This window comes from Equus przewalskii, chromosome 9 (genome assembly GCF_037783145.1).
Source record: "Equus przewalskii isolate Varuska chromosome 9, EquPr2, whole genome shotgun sequence".
Classification (NCBI taxonomy): domain Eukaryota; kingdom Metazoa; phylum Chordata; class Mammalia; order Perissodactyla; family Equidae; genus Equus; species Equus przewalskii.
The window spans coordinates 41,594,002-41,612,503 of NC_091839.1; the positions used below are offsets into that span (position 1 = coordinate 41,594,002).

The 18,502-nt window shown below is 48.3% G+C and overlaps 2 protein-coding genes across 52 annotated transcripts in view; one reads left to right on the forward strand and one right to left on the reverse strand.

Annotated features, from left to right (window-relative positions):
- The window catches only part of ANKRD6 (ankyrin repeat domain 6), a 181,678-nt gene that overhangs the window by 152,248 nt on the left and 10,928 nt on the right, over positions 1-18,502 (forward strand). For 15 of the 50 annotated variants that reach the window (XM_070633606.1, XM_070633602.1, XM_070633608.1 and 12 more), the window contains 7 exons: positions 2,941-3,039; positions 4,704-4,802; positions 8,594-8,692; positions 10,080-10,178; positions 12,120-12,218; positions 13,482-13,559; positions 17,680-17,784. In XM_070633606.1, coding sequence (XP_070489707.1) covers positions 2,941-3,039; positions 4,704-4,802; positions 8,594-8,692; positions 10,080-10,178; positions 12,120-12,218; positions 13,482-13,559; positions 17,680-17,784 — 678 coding nt within the window. The remainder of the gene's footprint in view (positions 1-2,940; positions 3,040-4,703; positions 4,803-8,593; positions 8,693-10,079; positions 10,179-12,119; positions 12,219-13,481; positions 13,560-17,679; positions 17,785-18,502) is intronic. The other 35 variants (XM_070633626.1, XM_070633629.1, XM_070633628.1 and 32 more) reach the window with 6 other exon arrangements.
- LYRM2 (LYR motif containing 2) overlaps positions 6,292-18,502 on the reverse strand; it is a 30,431-nt gene continuing 18,220 nt past the window's right edge. The window contains exons 3-4 of one of the 2 annotated variants that reach the window (XR_011521967.1): positions 17,486-17,706; positions 6,292-10,158 (exon numbers count right to left, since the gene is read on the reverse strand). The gene's annotated coding sequence lies outside the window, so the exon portion shown is untranslated. The remainder of the gene's footprint in view (positions 10,159-17,485; positions 17,707-18,502) is intronic. The other variant, XR_011521968.1, reaches the window with a different exon arrangement.

Here is an 18,502-nt window from a genome sequence, read left to right on the forward strand (position 1 = left end):
CCCATTCAGTCTCCAGAACCACCCATCTAGTGTCAGTGAAGCTCGTGGCCCAGCCAAACGGCAGCGTATGGCGGGGGAAGGCTGACTTGGGCCTTCCCAGCAGTGTTTATCCTACTGATGAGGCAAGGACCCAGGCCCTGAGCGAGGGGAGGAAAGATGGACGGGGAGCTGTGGCCTGGAAACACACAGTGCAGCTGCAAGGTCTCTGCAGGGAAAGGGGAACTGCAGGAGACACCTGTGCCCGTTGGCGGGGGACAGTTTGTATTCTCACCAGCATCAGGCAGGTCCTTAGAACTCAGTGAGTCTTGATGATCCATCTGGAAATGGACTCCTCAGGGCTGAAGTAGATGTTAGATTTAGCTTCTTCATCCAGCTCGAGTTTCACAAGGGAGAGTTGTCTCAAGGGGCATAAATACAGTAGATTCATGCCGAAAGCACGTACTAAATAATCGTGACATTCTGTCTCCCAAGCTGCCTTAAAGCATGATTTAGTGGCAGCTTGTGAAACACGATAAAGCGTTTGACCTAAAGCGAGTCTGGGTTGGACTGGGCCCTAACCAGCAGAGGCCGTCTGTGCGATGGCTTGGACATGGGAGCGGCTGACGTGACCCGTGTGTTCGGGCTTGTTGCTCACTCTGTGCACAGCATGGATGGGACGGTTAAGTTTCGTTATGTAGAAAGCTTGTTCTGATTGGTCCATGGAGTGCTAGTTGGAGTGCAGGCAGTGTGTGGGAACATTAAAAGGCTTTGAACCGTTAGCAATCTGACCAAGTCAGGGTTTACCCTGAAGGAGTGAGCTGCTGTCTCGCCCTTCGTGCTGAGAACAGAGCGCCATCTTTCTCATCAGGTCAGTAGTAATGAATTGCATTTGAGGTCCATTTTGGGAAAACCCATCATCATTCTGATAGGGAAATGGACAGTCGTAGAAATTCTTACAGAAGTTTTGAGAAGTTAAGACTTGGACAGTTTCTCATATGATTGCTTGTTTGGGCATTAAGTGTACTAATCTGGAAATACTTCCTAAGATGTTTGAAATGGACGTGTGGCGCTCAGCACACCTCCTGCAGCCACTGATCCAGTGGCCACGTTCTTCTTTTGACTGCATGGCACCTGAGGGTCTTCTTTGAATAAAGGGTCTGGGAAGGTGGATGAGAAGGAAACCAAGTCTAAACGTAATTTTTTACTGAGAATAATAGCCCAGGATGCCGAGAGGAGGGCTGGTGCTAGAAATGCTGCAGACAGTGGATGAAATCATGGTCACGGGCCAGGACGTCCTGAGCTATCACTGCAGAAATCCCTTAAATTCTACTAATGAACAGTGAGAAAAGATTCTGAGACATGGACGGTTCCATTACTGGTAGAGTGTTACAGCTTAGACTTTTAAGAAATAGCAGTTTTTCCTGATGCTAAAAATTATGTATTAAACATAAAAAATCGGAAAGTATTAAAAAATATAAGGAGGCAAATAAAAATCACTTCCCCTCGTGGATTTTTAAGGGAAGATTTTTAATTTTAAGAAAGTGAATTAGAGTTTTCAATAATGTTAAGTGCTTTTTTTATTGCGATAAAATGCATAAAACATGAAATTTGCCATTTTAACCGTACAGTTCAGTGGCATTAAGTACATTTACATTGTTCTGCAGCCATCACCACCATCCATCCCCAGAACTGTGTTTTCGACTAACTGCCTTTAATGTGCATTGTTGTTTGTTATGGATTCCAGGGAGTTTAGTAAGTAGACTCAGCATTCCATTAAGGGTATTTATAGATAGCGGCACCTCCCTCTTTGAAAAGGCTCCAGGTTTTCTCTCTCATAATAATCTCTCTTTTCTCTCTTGGACTGAGGTCCAGGGGTACCCCAGAGTGTCCTTGGCCCCTCTGGTGTTCCGCCAGGAAACTTTGTTTATGCAAAACTCTTACCAACCAAATCATAGAGCCCAAGAAGGGAAGGGAGAGCTTGCGGATCATGCACCCTTCCTTTCACAGGCGGAGACCCTGAGGCCCAGCGAGGTGACAGGTGTCCCCAAAGGCTGTGCACGACTCGAATCTCCTGACCCCCATGTCCCACACTGTTCACCCATCTCCCCATCGAGCGTGGACCACAGGCTGGACTTGATTTGTCTCAACTTGACTTCCAGAGCACGTGTCAGAGATAAGGTGTGCTCTTAGAGACTTCAGAACCCTCGTCACAGTCTTGACCATCTGACCTCTAGGAGCCTTTAGTCCTCCTCACAGCTACAATTAGGGGAAAGAGTCAAGTTCCCCTTGGCGCCCTGATGGGAAAAGAGGTCAGCAATCCCAGGAGTCTGATCACAGAGAAAGGGTCAAATGCAGCATAAATCAGTGAGGATGTTGTCATGAAATATCAGAAGGGGCTTCTTAGAGATATGCAGTGATAGCTGGCAGTCCCTGGAGACACAGTGTGAACCCTACACTGCTCTTGGCCAGTACAAGTCAATCAGCAAATTATACACCCGTCATCGAATCATGAGCGCTGCTGACTGACACAGCTGGAGAGCGATCCTCTGAAAGCAGGGGCTGGACGACGCAATGGGGAGTAAAGATTCCGGGCATTGCTGGTTTAATTGCACAGCACACACAGTCCAGCTTTCAGACATGCTCTTCACAGATGTGACAGTCCCAGTCCCGCTGAACACTGCCATCCCCTGGGGTGGCGGGTGAGGGCCTGACCCTGATTCTGAGGTCAGCTTTGCAGCCAAGGGTGCTTCTGAGGTTGGCTTAAGGTTCCCAGTGAGTTGGTGAACACAGTTGCTCTGCTCAGCATGCACTGTCTACTAACTAGACCAAAATGCCCGCCTCGCCCCTGGTGACCAGTCTGCTCCCTGTGGGTCAGGAGGTGTCCTTGTTTCAGAGTGGAGTGAGTGAATGGGGCAGGTAGGGAGATCTGACTGCTGTTCCTGCCTCTACCTCACTCTGCAGGGGGATCAGACCGCCTTGCACCGGGCCACGGTGGTGGGGAACACGGAGGTCATCGCGGCGCTCATCCAGGAGGGCTGTGCCCTGGACCGACAGGACAAGGTGAAGTGGGCGTTTCAGCCTGAGGACCCGCTCTGGGAACTGTTGAGCGTTTAAGATGCTGTCATTCCTGAGTCTTATAGCTCATGATTTAACACGATGAAATCAGCCCGTATTTCCTTTGAAAGTATCTGAGATCCCAGCAAACTGTATTTTTTTAAATCCTTTCCCTGTTCTGTGGCAGCAGTGGCCAACTGCCTAAATATCAATGGTAAAGAAAAAAACCTGTGGAAGTAATGACCTGTGGAGGCCTGGATGGGGAAGGCATGTGCCCCAGACTCTCTCTCTCCCTTTTTTTTTAGATAAGTGAGTGTATTAACTTATTTAAACTATATTGGAAAAAAAAAAAGCACAATCGTTCTTTAAGAAATCCCAATGATATACATTAATCCATTGTTTTTAAATTGTCAATCTCAAAACATGGAAGTTTGCAATTAAGTACATTCAGTCTCTTTACTTTTTTAAACAACTTTTCATTAAAGTGTCATATACCTGCAGAAAAGGGCACGAACAGCAAGCATGCGGCTCAGTGAGTTTTCACTACCTGAGCGCATCTGTGTGAGCACCCAGATCAGGAATCAGATCATTACCAGCACCCCGATGCCCCCTCACCCTGCGCCTCCTTCCCGTCACTTTTCCTTTTGCTTCCTGCTTCGTGCAGTCAGTCCCACTGGCCGGGCCACATGTCACCACCACCCTTCCCAGTGCACCCCACTCCCTGGCCTTTGGTCCCATGACCTTTGAGACCTAGACTTCCCCTTGTGGGTCAGCAGCATGAGGCCTGTCTCTTGGTGTGGCTGAATAAAAGTCTGAGCCCGAGCCTGGACATGACTGGAGAATGCCCCTGCACGGCCCCAGCTGACGGCCCTGTGCCCTGGCCTGGAGCAGCATGGGGGTATCTCCACCTCTCCTCTCCGTGCTTCTCCCTCCCATAACCCCGGCCCTCCCGGCCCCACCACACTCAATTCATTGCACTTAATATCTCTTTTTTTATAGTAAGTTAAGCAAATACAAGCTATGTTTGTTAATGGTTGATTTTTATTTAAAAGTCACCAATATATTGAGGACACCTGTTTACTTTATTTACAAATCACTGTTTTTTCAGCGTCTGCTCATTTGTTTGGGGCCTGAGGCTTTTGGATGAAGCTGAGTGAGATTAAATTTGGGGAAGAAAAAGGAGGAGGGGATCTACTGTCTGGCCCTTGGGCCCTGGAACTTGTGAGATGGGCTCTTCTTTTGCCCGACCTTTGCAGGGTTCTCTCTCGGTCTGGGAGCAGAGAAGAGCAGGCCCCAGGGCACGGTGGAGGTGGGAAGGAATGGACATCATGATGTCTCATGGTGCTTTCTGTTAAATGTGAGCTGTGCATGGCCCTGGAGCTTTTCTCAACTGGGATTCGCTGAAAGCCTTAGCTCTAACACTGTAAGGTACCCGTTGTACATCTTGAATCTAGAACAGTACTGGTTGTACCGTATCTGGGAGAATGGAGAAACTGGCTACTCAAGTCATATTCTGGGTTCTGTGGTTCAGACGAGAAACCCCAGTTGAGAAAGGAAACCCCAGTTGAGAAAGGCGCTGCAGTGTGGCCTAAGAATACACACTGATGCTTGGGTTACAGTGGGATGTTAGGTCTTGGTAATAGCTTTCTCTCCCTGTGTGCACTCCTCAGGATGGGAATACGGCCCTGCACGAAGCGTCCTGGCACGGTTTCAGCCAGTCAGCCAAGCTGCTTGTTAAGGCAGGGGCCAACGTGCTTGCCAAGAACAAGGTGAGGCCCAGAAGGTGCTAGAGCTCCTCCTTCACAGGTGAGGGTGGCTGTGCTTCCTTCCCTGCAGGAGCCTCTTCTCACTGAGCAGAGCAGAGCTCAAGGGAAAAGAAAGCTTGAAACTCCTTAGGGAACATCAGCTCTGTGGCGAGCGAGAGCACCTCCTGGAGTGGCTGGGACTCCCTTTGAACTCCCTGGCTCTCACTGCTTTCCACTGGTTAATTAGAGCGTAGTTAGCAAGCCAGCCCTGTCCTCATAGGCCAGTAGCATTTCTTCTCCCCTCCGGGTCACTCATCACGTCTTCTCTCTCGCACGTGTCCCTCTCCTGCCGTGCTCATTATTAATGCGTCCCTGGAGAATTTCAGAAGCCTCACAGGCTATGGACGGGCGTGCCTAGTCCCTTCTCCATCCTGCTCCTCCTCTGCTCAGAAACCTGCCGCTGAAGCTGTCTGGGGCCTCAGCCTGCGTCTGGAGCCTCTGCCCTGTGCCTTTCCCGGCATGTGCCTCCTGCGCCATCCGGGTGGGCTCACTGTTGCCTCCGCTTGCCCACTGCCTTAGAGGTAGCCTGCTCCTCGGTTCTGCCTGTGGACCTCCAACCCAGCCCCAGGGCAGGGCCTCTCCCTCCCCAAAGGCTGTTGGGCTGGTTCCTGCGGCGCTCTGTTGGCACCCGCTGTCATTTAATGGCTAAATGTTTCTCACGGTTCCCTCACGGGTCAAAAGCTTGAGGGAAAGAAGCATCCATGCATCGTAACATCTCCAGTAATGCCTGGCAGGCTGGTGGCTGCTCCATTTCCTCAGTGGCACATGTCTGGAACATGAGTGGTGAGTTTATACCAGCTGAGAAGTAGGTGGCTCCCACTTAATGAGAGGGAGGCCTAAGCTGGGAACCAGGAGAGTCTTGACCAAGACGCATGATGCGTTTGTGACACACTTAGGGCCGTAAACTAGCCTGGGTCTGTCTGCTCTGCCACACTGCCGCCTGTCCCATGCAGGCCCCAGGGGTGCTGTGGCGGGCCACAGGTCCTCCCTGCAGATGCAGCAGCAGAGGCTGGGGAAGCACAGTGAGGTGCCATCCCAGAAGAGGGCTTCTGTGCTCTGCTCCAGCTGCAGCCTCTGGGAAGCCTCTAGAAAGGTCTGTCTTTTTTTTTTTCAGCTGTATTGAGGTATAATTGACAAATAAAATTGTAAGATATATAAACTATACAGTGGGATAATTTGATGTATGCATATATTGTGAAAGGATCTCCCCCATTGGTTAATTAATACCATCATCTCACGTATTTCCTTTTTTTGTGAGAACGTTTAAGTTCTACTCTCAGCAAATTTCAATGATACTATGCAGTGTTATCAACTATAGTCCCCATGTTGTACATTAGATCCTTAGACCTTATTCATATAACTGAAAGTGTCTGTCCTTTTACCAACCTCTCCCTATTTCCCCACATCCTAGCCCCTGGCAGCCACTTTCTACTCTGTCCTATGAGTTTGACTATTTTTTTTTTTCAAGTTTCCACATGTAAGTGATACCATACAATGTTTGTCTTTCTCGTCTGGCTTATTTCACTTGGCTTAATGCCCTCTGGGTTCATCCATGTTGTCGCAAATGACAGAATTTCTCTCTTTTTTTAAAGCTGAATAATATTCCACTGTATAAGCAAGGTCCTGGAGCCCCTGTCTGGGACATCAGTACTCATTACTTAGGAGGGGAGAAGTGCCTGCTACATATATCTACCCAGGTCACATCTTTGTAACGTCAGGTTTTGAGGCATAATTCATATACAGTAAAGTTCGTCCTTCTTAGCTCTACTGTTCTAGGAGTTTTGATAAATGTATACAGTTGTGTAACCACCACCACCACAATCAAGATATAAAATGTTTCCATCACCCCAAAAAGTTCCTCTGTGCCCTTTGGTGGCAATCCTACGCCCATCCACTCCCGGCCCCTGACCACCACGGAATGGTAGCCTTTCCCAGAATGTCATCTAAATGGAATCATACAGTATGTAGCCTTTTGTGTCTGACTTCTTTCATTTAGCATAATGTTTTTGAGATTCCTCCATGTTGTTATGTGTATGATGAGTTCATTCCTTTTTATTGCATCCTTTCATTCCTTTTTATTGTATGGATGCACCATAATTTGTCTATTCACACCCATGGTTTCTCATTTTCTTGATCTAAATGCTTTTCAGCATAATTGGTATTTTCTTACTGCCAAAGTAAATGTTGATAGCATGTATTTCTAGAACCATCATATCTCTTTTATTTCACTCATTTATTCAACACCTTTTTAAGGATTCCCACAAGGCCAATAACTTTGAGACAGCCAACTCTGTGTGCAGTGAGCATTCCACCACCAAGCCCTGCGCCTTTCACGAGAAACGAAGAATTTAGAGTGTGGGCAGATCTTTCATTTCTGAGAACTAAGCCAGCCATGGTTCTCTACTGGCTGCACTTTAAAATCTCCTGGGAAACTTTAAACAGAAAAAGAGGAGAAGCAAACCCCAACTAGGCCTTGAGTGACCAGCTGTCCTGCTTTGCCCTGGGCTGAGGGGTTTCCTGGAATGCTGACTCTCAGGGCTAAAACTAGAACAGCCCGGACCCCACCCCCTGTGCCAGGGAGGAAAAACTACTCTACCAGGCTGCTTAGAGCTAAGTTATGACTTAGCTAAGTGAACCGGCGACATATAGTTTTCCTCTTTTAAAAAAAACCTCATTCCTCCTTTCAAACGATGAGGAATAGAACATCGTCGAGCATGGGCAGACAGTGCTGCGTGATCCAGCAGGAGTAAACGAGGCGAGCAAAGAGCCATAAACAGGCAGTGTCATAGCTCTGAGCCCACGCCAGTGCAGTCCTGACCCAGCTCTCCAACTCAGCAGAACAAACACTGAGCTTGGGCATTAACCTTCTGAGAGCTCGCGGCCTGTCAGACTTGATGCCAGGTCTCCTCCCCTGCTGCCTGCTGCTCCCCTTCCTTGTCTAGGGGTTATCAGGAGTCTTGCAGGTCCTGTGCCCACAGTTTCAAAAAGTTCTGTCTGTGTCGTGTCAAGATTGCTGTGGACTCTGTTCCGACCCTTGGTTATCATTTTCACGTGGTGTGTTCAAGGTAGAACCCGAGAAGCAGGAGGGTCTCTATCTGCATAGTAAGTGACAGGTGCAAATGTCTTGCCTCTTCTGTGGGGACCTTGTCTGTAGTTCAGCTTTTGATGTTTCAAGAAAAATACAAGATTTGAGAAAGTCTTCCAAGTTAAATCCTAGGTCCCTTTAGCCTGCACATGCAGGAAGTGGCCTGTTTCTGCCGTCTCTGCTCCACGGTAGAGTTTTGTAGCCACAGGTATTGTGCGTGTTGGGCAGGAGGGATGCGGTCCTCGCTAGGGCACAGAGCGCTGTGCATGTGCACAGCATTTTACCACTAGGAAGTGCCCTCCTCGGCACTCTGAACCACTCCTGACAGCCTCAGGATGTAGGAGTCTCGCTCCCTTTTACAGGTAAGGAATTCAAGGCTGAGAAGCTAATTAAGAGCCTTGCCCAGTGGCTTTCAACTAGTAAGTGGTATAGCCAGGACTTGGAACCCAGGTTTTCTGACAGATGTGGCTCTTCTGCCTGTTTGGATTCCAAATTAAATGTTCTTGCCATGGAAGAACATGTCCTTTGCTGGGACCTCTGGTCAGGAAGCAGAGAATGTGAGCATTGACTGTTTTTCTCTAAGTATCGCCCCTCTGCATGGCCTGCCCGGTGCAGGTCTGCACAGAAGCGTGTTGCTAACGTGTCCTCCCTTCTCTTGCCTCTCTCCAAGGCGGGGAACACCGCTCTGCACCTGGCCTGCCAGAACAGCCACTCCCAGAGCACGCGCATCCTCCTGCTGGGCGGGTCCCGCGCTGACCTCAAAAATAACGTGGGTGAACAAAACCGGCTTCTCTCGCGCTCTCTTGTGTCACCTCAGAAAATAACCCTCAGCATGCTTGAGTATTAACATCTAGAAAATAAAAATGTAAAGTGTTTGGGGACTATTTCTATTCCTTTTTTGCTAATTTCCTAAGGGGTCGTTCCTAAGGGGCACGAGAAAAGGAATCAAGACTCGGAAACACTGCTCTTCTCCCGTCCTTTTCCCCTCACTCCTCCGTCTCAGTTTCTTTGTCATTTCTTAGGGCATGTGTCTGGCAAATGAGTCTAAGAAACGTCTAAATGTTTTAAGAAAGTCTCCACCCACATGGAGTGTTGTACTATGGCAAAATTGGCTGATGCCGTGCCGGGGGGTCTTCTGATGCTCCGTGCCCAGCACCCACAAACTGCTTACTGAGGCGTCCTTGGGATGAGCTGATGTGTCAGTGGTTCTTAGTGGATGCCCGACCTGAGCGGTCATGTGGGTCTCCCCCCTCCCTCCACCACAAGCTGCGTTTCCTTTATAAGCCCCCAGCCTCAGCCACCTGACAAGAGAGTCTGACTGAGGCTTCTTGCAACAAAATAGCCTCAGCTGGGATCTTCTCGATTTGGGGGCGGACTCATCTGAGGGGGTTCTCAGAATGCCCTGAGCCTCAGCTTTGAGCTTGGCCCCCCTCATTCCGGGGGAGAGGTTATGCTGAGTGGTCACCATCTCTAGACAGAGCTAGAATGAAGACGTCAGGAGAACGCTGCAGAATGTCACGACTTTCTGTCTCCGGTTTCGTTGTCTCTCTGGGAGCAGTTTGGCCTGTGTCCACTAAGGAAGGCCCTGCTCCTGAGGGTTTCTGAATGCCCTTTTTCACTCCCAGTGATTGCTTCTTCATCATCTCCCCAGGCTACTTTGTTCCATATGGGATATTGGGGTCCTGCTAAAATAGGACGCAACGTGAGTTTTTTTAGAACACACAAGATCTTAAAATCCGACAGGTCACGACGGCTCTGTGATGGGAAGGCTCGTTTCCACAGCAGTGCTGTTGGTCGTAGTTCAGTGTACTCCAGAGCCTGTGGGTTGCAGGAGAGGCTGGGGGCAGCGGATTCTGATCAAGTGCTGGGTGAGCAGAGCCTGCCTGGCTCTTGTGAAGGTCTCGCGGAGCAGGCATCCAGCGTGTGAACCTGAAAGCAGAGACTGCGCGGCTGAAAGTGAGCAGGGCTGCAGACAGCGGCAGAGGGCTGTGAGTCTTGGAGTGGAGCATCTGCAGTAGGGGAGATGCTTAGAATTCAGGCTGATATCCTCTGAAGAACGTGTGCTAGTCTGCCAGCTTTTAAGTGATGTTTCTTTTTTACTCTGTTTTGTTTTGTAACCGCTCAGACTGTGCTTAGAGTTTGATTTCTGTCCGCAGGCAGGCGACACCTGTTTGCACGTTGCTGCACGCTATAATCACTTGTCCATCATTAAGCTCCTCCTCAGTGCTTTCTGTTCTGTCCATGAAAAGAACCAGGTCAGTGCATGTGTCCTCCCCATGGCCACCAGGCCCCCTCCCCACAAGGCTAACTGACAGGTGTGTGGGCACAAACGGGAGCAGAGGCTGCTGGGAGCCTCTCCGGGTCTGGGACTTGGCCAGTGCAGGCCTTTCCATGGGTGTTCCACCGAGTTCCTGTGGCCCTGGTCTATCTGGCCTCCTAGAGAAAGCCTGACCTTATCATTCCAGTGCATCTCACCACATTTGCGTACTGAACATTCTCTGGAGGTCCTGCGGCAGGTTTGGTTTTTAATATGATTTTACAAAGGGAAACCCACAAGCAAGAGTGTGGCTTAGTAAAGAAGCAAGGAAATTATGTGTCTCATGACTCTGTTCTGTTCCTTGCATTGCCACTTTATTTGAGCTGATGGAGTTTCTGTTTCTGTAAAATTGGGTACATGATCTATATCTGTGCCATATAGCGGGGGTTTTGAATAAAGTTATGATTATGTGTTCCATGGAAAAGTACATGATTTTCAGTAGTCACTTCGATTTTAAAAAGTCTTCATATTTATTGATACCTAAGTGATGCGTTGTTTGACTTTTCTGAGTTTGGCTGCATATATCCGAAACTTAAAAAAGATTGTCGTTCAGATTAAATATACCCTATAACAATGGTTTCTGATCCTGGCTGCATATGAGAATCAACAGGGGAATTAAAAATACCAATTCTGAATCCCACCCCCGTTTAAGTGACCAGAACATCCAGGCAATGGGAGTTTCAAAAAGCTCCTGGGCTGGTGTGCAGACCGGATTGAGACCCGCTGACCTAGCTAAATAGCTAAATTTGGTCATTCTGCAGCCTCCCAGTGGATTCTAGTTCGTCAGAGTACCCCACAGCCCCCACTAACCAGTGCTTCTCAACCTTGGGGCATGTTTCAGTCACCTGGGAGCTTTGAAAACCCACCTTGCCCAACCCACACTCAGACAATTAAATCAGCATGTCTGGGGGTGGGGCCTGGGCATCGGTAGTTTTTAAAGGTCCCCAACGTACACAGCTAAGTGACTCAGCAATGAAATACACTTTTCCCCGGCTATTCTCTGGGGGAAGAGGGCCACGGGGATGGCTGGATTTTCATGCTTGCCAGAAAACAAGGGAGCAGGGTGCCTTACCTGATCACCTGATGGGAGAGAATGGATTATTTTACTTCTCCTATATTTGCCTGCTTTATATATATCATTCTGTTTGGGGGAAAAAGCCCAGTATTTGCATTTGGAATTGGCCCATCAGGCTACTCTTGTCTATATCCTCCTTTCATAGCTGATTGTCTGAAAACATTTTTGTGTAAAGAAGATATGAAAACTTAGGCTGTTTGGTAAGAGGTTGAAAACAGCTGGTCTTAAGTGAACACGGATTCTCAGTGACTCCACCCAGACAGAGAACACCTAGACCTGCGGAATGAGTCCCATCAGCCCCTTCGAGTCCCCAAAGGTGCTGCGAGGCCGGGATGTTATCCTCCCGTGCATCTAGGAGTAGCCATCTTCTGCAGCTTCTGCTCATTCTAGCACTCAGAAACCAAGGGGTCTCTGCCCTCTCCCCTGCCACAGAGGGGCATGGTCCAGAGCTCCGGGATGGATAGCCTGCCGCCCCTGGCTCCCTGCCCGTCTTCCTGCCTCGGTGTCAGGCTTCAGGTCTCACCATTCTCAACAACCCAGCCCAGCATTACTTTGCTCCCTGCTCTTAATCCTGTGATTTCTAGTATCCCCAGTTGGAAAGGAATGTGATGTTTGTGCCTGGGTCATTTAGTTTCAAGATCTCTTTAAAAAGAACCACATAACACTTGAGCAAAGGGCCCCCTATCCGTCTAAGGCAAATCTTAGATTGTTTGAAAAGCCACCACCAGGCCGTGGGTTGAGAGCTGGAGGGCTGGGGGCCATGATCAGATGGGGTTTAGCAGGCTTTCTTCTGACTGATTTCAGGCTGGAGACACAGCACTGCATGTTGCCGCTGCCCTGAATCACAAGAAGGTGGTCAAAATCTTACTGGAAGCTGGAGCAGATGGGACCATTGTTAATAATGTAAGTTGAGTTGCAACAATGGATTCTGAAGCTCTTCCCACCCCTTTCCAGAAGGGGGGTGTTGTTCCTACCTCACCTCCTGCGGGCTCTGAGGGCACATAGCCTCACCAGCCTCGCTCTGTAGGGGTGTAGTTGCTAAAGCTCCAGTCCTCGGGCCCTCAGGCGGACTTGAGGCAACCCTTGCTCTTAGCAGCCCCTTGCGTTGACAAGCCCTGAGGGCTCATCTTTAGACTTCTAGCTGAAGTGAGCACATCCTGGCGTGAAAAGGAAGATCAGGGGTGTCTAAGTAAACTGACAAGTGGATGTTACTGCGAGTGAGTTCCAGGCCTGTAAACAGATGTGGTCCTCAGAAAAATGGCCCCAGGGCCATCAGATTAATCATGCTCAAAACTCTAACTCCTTCCTCTCCAGAGTCACCTTATTTTACTCCTTCCTTCTCTCTCAGTATCCCCTCCCCTCCCTCTCTCCCAGATCCCATAGCAGGTACCTACTCAGGTACCCTTTCTTGCTCGAGGCTGACCTGTGGTCTCTGCCCTCCTGAAATAGCGCAGACTCAGGACTGGGGGCGGAACAGTTGTGTGGGGGTGTTGAAGCTGGGAAAGGCTCCCGTATCTGGTTCCTCCTCACACCTCTAGTACCTGGATTGTGTGGTACATCATGGTACCTCTCCCATGATGCCTTGAACCCACCTTCCCCTTCCTTTCCCAATGTTACCAACTCCTGGTTTTTGGCTACATCTCCCTAGAGCCTCTGTTGTGGCCACAGCTTCCTAATTGTTTTTCACAGTCCGGTTCCTGAGACTCAGTGGCTGGGCCCTGGTCTGCCCTTCCAGGTACCTTCACTGTTCTCCAGGGAAAATTCTTTGCTTGGCTGGATTTTATGACCCTTTTTTGGCTTGTCTCCTCAAATGAAATCTTCCTCCTTGACCCTGTCTGATTTGCACCATCCCCCATCTCTTTTTCCAGGAAGCCTTCCTTGGTGGGCGGTGCCACAGACCTTTGCCTCCTAGAGTGCTTATTGTTCACTCAGTCAGCACCTGCCCTCTGTGGCTGTATGTTGTTAATCACCGTGTCCTCAGGGGTGACTTGGCTCCCTCACTGGATGGGGAGACTTGAGGGGGCCCTGCTCATCCACATGGTTGTGTATTGTTGAGCATGTGTAGGTGTTGGTGTCACTGAGTGCAGAGTTGGTGTCCCAGTTGGGCAGCGTTTGTGCAGAGTTGGTGTCCCTTACTCACTTGTCCTCCCCTGTGCCTTTCCTCAGGCAGGCCAGACTCCGCTGGAGACTGCCCGCTACCACAATAATCCGGAAGTTGCTCTTCTCCTCACTAAAGCTCCCCAGGTAGGATTTATTGCACTTTCCATTGTATTGATTATGTGAGGCAGCAAAGTCATTGAGACTCTGGTTGCAACCTTCTGAAGCCAATGCAAACTGACTTAAATAGGGAACTGATGGGCTTACTGACCAGGCAGTGGACAATGTAGGAATTCACGTGGGCCTCCATTCAGGGTAACCAGAACCAGAGACTTCAGGTCCAGCAGGCTGCTCTTCATACATGGGCATCATTTCCTCCCTGTGGCTAGATCATTGTCAGTACCAGCTTCCTGTGTCATACTACCCCGGTACTCAGCTAGGGAAGAAGTTCCACTTGAATACATCACAGGTGAGGACCATGATTGGTGAGCTTGGGGCAAATGCCCTGAACAAGTAGGACAGGGGCTTTAAGAAGATAGCTGCATCCATTTGACCATGTGGTTAGAAGGGGCATTTCCTAGAGAAAGTGGGAGGGAGGGGTCCATTCTGGGCCGACAAAGCAGTAAATTTCCACTAGAGGCAGTTAAGTATAGTATAGTTTTCTTTCCTTTTTCATTGAATAATGGCATTTTGGCCGTCGTTTAATTTTTAAAAGATGACTGATATCATTTGAGTTGAGGTTGAAATTATCCAAGTAAGAATAAAGAGGTTTAATAATGATAATTTACAGGTTATTCATAATTTCAGTGCCCTGAAATAACAGTTTTTGTTCATATTACCTTCCACAGACACATAATTTGTATATAGTTGTGCCTACAATGTATATACCCTTTTGTATTCTGCCCTTTATCCTAATTATAATAGGAAAATGTTCTACACTCTTCGCAGTTATTCTTCATAATGGGAGGATAGTATTCTTTTTTGTTGCCGTCCAATATTTGGTTAAACCATTTCCTTAATGTTGGACATTTAGGTTATTTCCCAGTTGGAGCTATTCTGTGTTACATTACAGCAAACACTGATTGGTTTTCCACCTTATTCTGGCTAATGTGGTGAGAAGACAGTCTCATGGAGCCAGAGGAATGTTCTGGACACCAGCCTGCCACATCATAGCCTGGTCCCCGCCAGCCTGGGGTTCTACATGGCCTTTATTTCATTTAAATTTTAAGAAAACATGCCTGATATAACTAGCAGTTTCTGGAAAGGGTTAAGATTTTTGTCTTTTGCAGAATTGATGACTCTCCTGCCTGTGGGGTTGGTCCTTCTTGGTGGCCTCTGGAAGCCCACAGAGCCCCCGACAGGCACGAGTCAGGCGCTCCTTCAGAAAAGGCTCCACCTCCCTCCACGTATTTGCAGACCAATCAGTGGACTCATATCCTGATAGAAAAATGCTGGTCTCTCATAGATCAGAAAGTATAGGGTGCCGTATAAATGTCAGAATCCGTCAAGTTGTCTGGCATTTCAGGGTTTGGCAGTTTGGTGGACAGCCAGCCCTGTCCTCAGCCATATGAAGATCATCAAGTCTTGTGGGTGGAGTGTCTGCCTGGCACGCAAAGACTGATGAGCCTTTAACCAACCTGTCGTTTGTCTTCCAGAGCCCACGGATCTGAATTCATAGGGAAAAAGCTTTATTGTGCACCATTTTACTGTGTGCTTCTCCTTTAGTGTTTCCATTAAAAAATGACTTAAGCAGGGCCAGCCTGGTGGTATAATGGTTAAGTTTGTGTGCTCCGCTTTGGTCGCCCAGGGTTCACAGGTTTGGATCCCCAGCATGGACTTATGCACTGCTCATCAAGCCGTGCTATGGCAGTGTCCCACATACAAAGTAGAGGAAGATTGGCACAGATGTTAGCTCAGGGCCAATCTTCCTCACCAAAAATAATAATAATTAAACAAATGATTTAAGCAAGTTTTTCCACACCCATTTTGAATAGCAAATAAATAGGATGACATTTTCTGAAAGTTTATTTTACATAATTGTACACGCTAAACCCTATTTGCTCAACACAAAGAAGGAACTTTGGAATATGCATTAAATTATACGCATGCTGTTCTGTTGTTCTGTAGTTAGAGAAATAGCCTTACTGTTCGTTTGTCTGAAATGAGAAATTCCCTCTCCTTGGCACCTTAACTGACCACAGCTCACACAGTACTAAGAGGATACTTCCTTCTGAGCCCTTAAGATCAATATTCCCTGATGTCTGTGAACTGGAAAAGATTGATGACATTCCATTTGGTAGATAGTGTGGTTCTCCGAGAAAGGCTGTAAGCCATGCAAAGCTATTTTCACTAGCTAATAATGTGCTCCATGGAGGAAATTTTTCTGATGATTATTTTGGGTTTGGGTGACCTCTGAGTGTCAGTTCTCATTTTTAATTGACATGGTTCACAAATGCTTCTGAAAGTGAATTTCGAGTTGATCCTGGCAGTTGATCCTGTTCTAAGAGTCCATAAACCAAATGGGCCACAGGCTTTAGTCACTTCCTTTCATCAGACTCGACTTCCTGGTGAGTCTGAATTTAGTTTTAGAAATGGCTTAGGACAGTGGTTCTCAGACTTTTTGGTCTAAGGACCTTTTTACCTTCTTAAATATGGCAGAGGCCTAGAAAGAGCTTTGTTTCTCTGAGTTATATCTATCAACAGTTCCCATATTTGAAATTAAAGTTGAGAAATGTTCAAGATGTTTATCCATCTAAAAATAAGTTCATTTGTGTTAAGTAGCATAATTTTATGAAAAAGAATAATTTTTCAAAAAAAAAATTGAGTGAGAAGAGTAGCATCATTTTGCAGTTTTGCAAATCTGAACTGTCTTACTTAGAATTAGGATTCTCGTTGATTTCCGTGTGTGGTCTATTGCAATATCACTCACGCAGCTTCTGGTAAACACATCTGTACACTCAGGAGAGGAGAGTGAAAAGGCCAATGCTGTCTTAATAATACGAAAATGATTTTAACCTCCTGGGCCCAAGGGTACCTGGACACTTTCAGAACTACTGGCTCACAGGATGAGAATGCGGTTTAAAAATCAGGTTCAGTGACAGGCAGATATTGTCGGGGATTTTCCATTTAGGTGGTACCCACTGCCTGTGGAGGTTCTTTTTGTCATATAATGGTGCCTCTTGAATCTAATGAACCCAAGACGACAGTCTGACACGAGATGAAAAACACTATGCCGAACTTCAGAGAGCACCTGCCTATCTATATAGGAAGACGCTAAGATGTTGTTTTATTGCAGAAAGATAGTGTGACCTTGAAAAAGTGTTTTCACCCTCTGGACCTCTGGTTAAAGGGGGCGAACCCTGAAACTCGGGGTAGGGGGCTAGGGGAAGGGTGTGGAGCTGGGCCAGAGAATGAAGGTTTCCACCAGCTCAAAGATCTATACTCTGTGCTTAAACATCCTCTGCCGGTTAAGCAACTGTAAGGCACCTGACAGTGACTGACGCTCCAAGGTGTGCCAGCCACCTGCTTTGTCTCGGGTAATCCCAACAACACCCCATTTTTACATTTGAGAATATGGAGCACAGAGAGGTCACAGAAGTTGCCCCAAGATCCTACAGTTAGCTGCTGCTGGGTTCCGGTCTGGGTCCACTGGCCCCCACATGTACTTGCCTCTGTCCCGTCCACCTCTCTGCACTCTACAGGGCAGACCAAATGCTTCCTTTTGGGGAGGAGATTCCTGCCTCATGGTTGGTACCATGGCTCACAGATGCACCTCAATAATGTTTGAATCAAATTGAATATGACTTGGATCCAGTTTGGCCAAAAGAAAATCTGATGGGCTAGTTTGTGTCCAGTGTACCAAGATAGTGAGTGAGACTGTGCCTAGCGTAGGGCCGCCGCACTGCACAGCTCCAGGGGACGCCATTCATATCCTAGTCTATGTGAGTGGTGCTCCCTGAAATTAAGCAGCGCACAGCTTACACACGCCTAGGTGGCAGCCCCGGCCCAGCACATAAATGCCTGTTATTATTATTGTCTAATCTCCTTGAGGTCAGAGACAACGTCCTACCCACCTCTGGGTCCCTGTAGTGCCCAGCACGAGACCTATGAGGCATAGGAGGTGGTCCAGAGGTGCTTCTTTGATGTAAATGCTTGGTCTCTCCCACTAGGCTGGAAGTCCCGTTAGGGCAGAGCGCCAGGTCCAAGAAGTCTCTCACGCTGATGCTGCACCCCAGTGGTTTGTAACGATGCCTCTTGCCTCCTTCAGGTCTTGCGCTTCAGTCGTGGGCGAAGCCTGAGGAAAAAGAGAGAAAGGCTCAAGGAAGAGAGGAGAGCTCAGTCTGTGCCAAGAGATGAGGTGGCACAAAGCAAGGTGGGGGGTAGCCCTCCCGCCCCTCCCCAACTCCGCTCACTTACAGAGGGTGGGAAACTATCTCCCTCCTTCCTCTGGGTTCATCTGGTGGCCACCATGCCCTCCTGTCTCTCCTTTCCTCTGGGGTCTTCAGACTCTTGTCAGTCTTTTCCCTTTGGCCTCCTATCCTCCTTGCCTCCAGGATTTCAGATCATGTGCCCGTGTGTTACCATCTTTCCAGCACCCTGGTGTGGGTATATTCACTAGCCCCATGTATCTGTGGCCTTGTCACTACCACGTGGACAGCCCTGCCTCTCTGACATCGTGCCCTTAATTGTGTAGAGCAGTGGTTTTCAAAGTGTGATATCCACTGTGTCATCTGGGATCTTGTTAGAAATGCAAATTTGGGGGCCTCACCTCAGACCCACTGGATCAGAAACTCTGAGGTGGGGCTCAGCAGTCTGAACGAGCTCTCTAGGTGATGCTCATGGGGACTCAAGTTTGAGAACCACTGGCATGGGTTGCTTCCTCTCTTTCCACTTAGGGAATGGACTGAGGCTGTCCTAGCCCATCCGACTCCTTTGTGCAGATTAGAAAAAGATGCCCCCAGGCAGAGCAGCCCCGGCACAGGGCACATATGGTGAATAGAGCCCGGACTGGATTTCAGCTCCCTCTGCTGCACTCAGCCCCCTCCGCCAGGTGCCCTCGTGCAGTGAACAGCTTGCACAGCTATATGCAG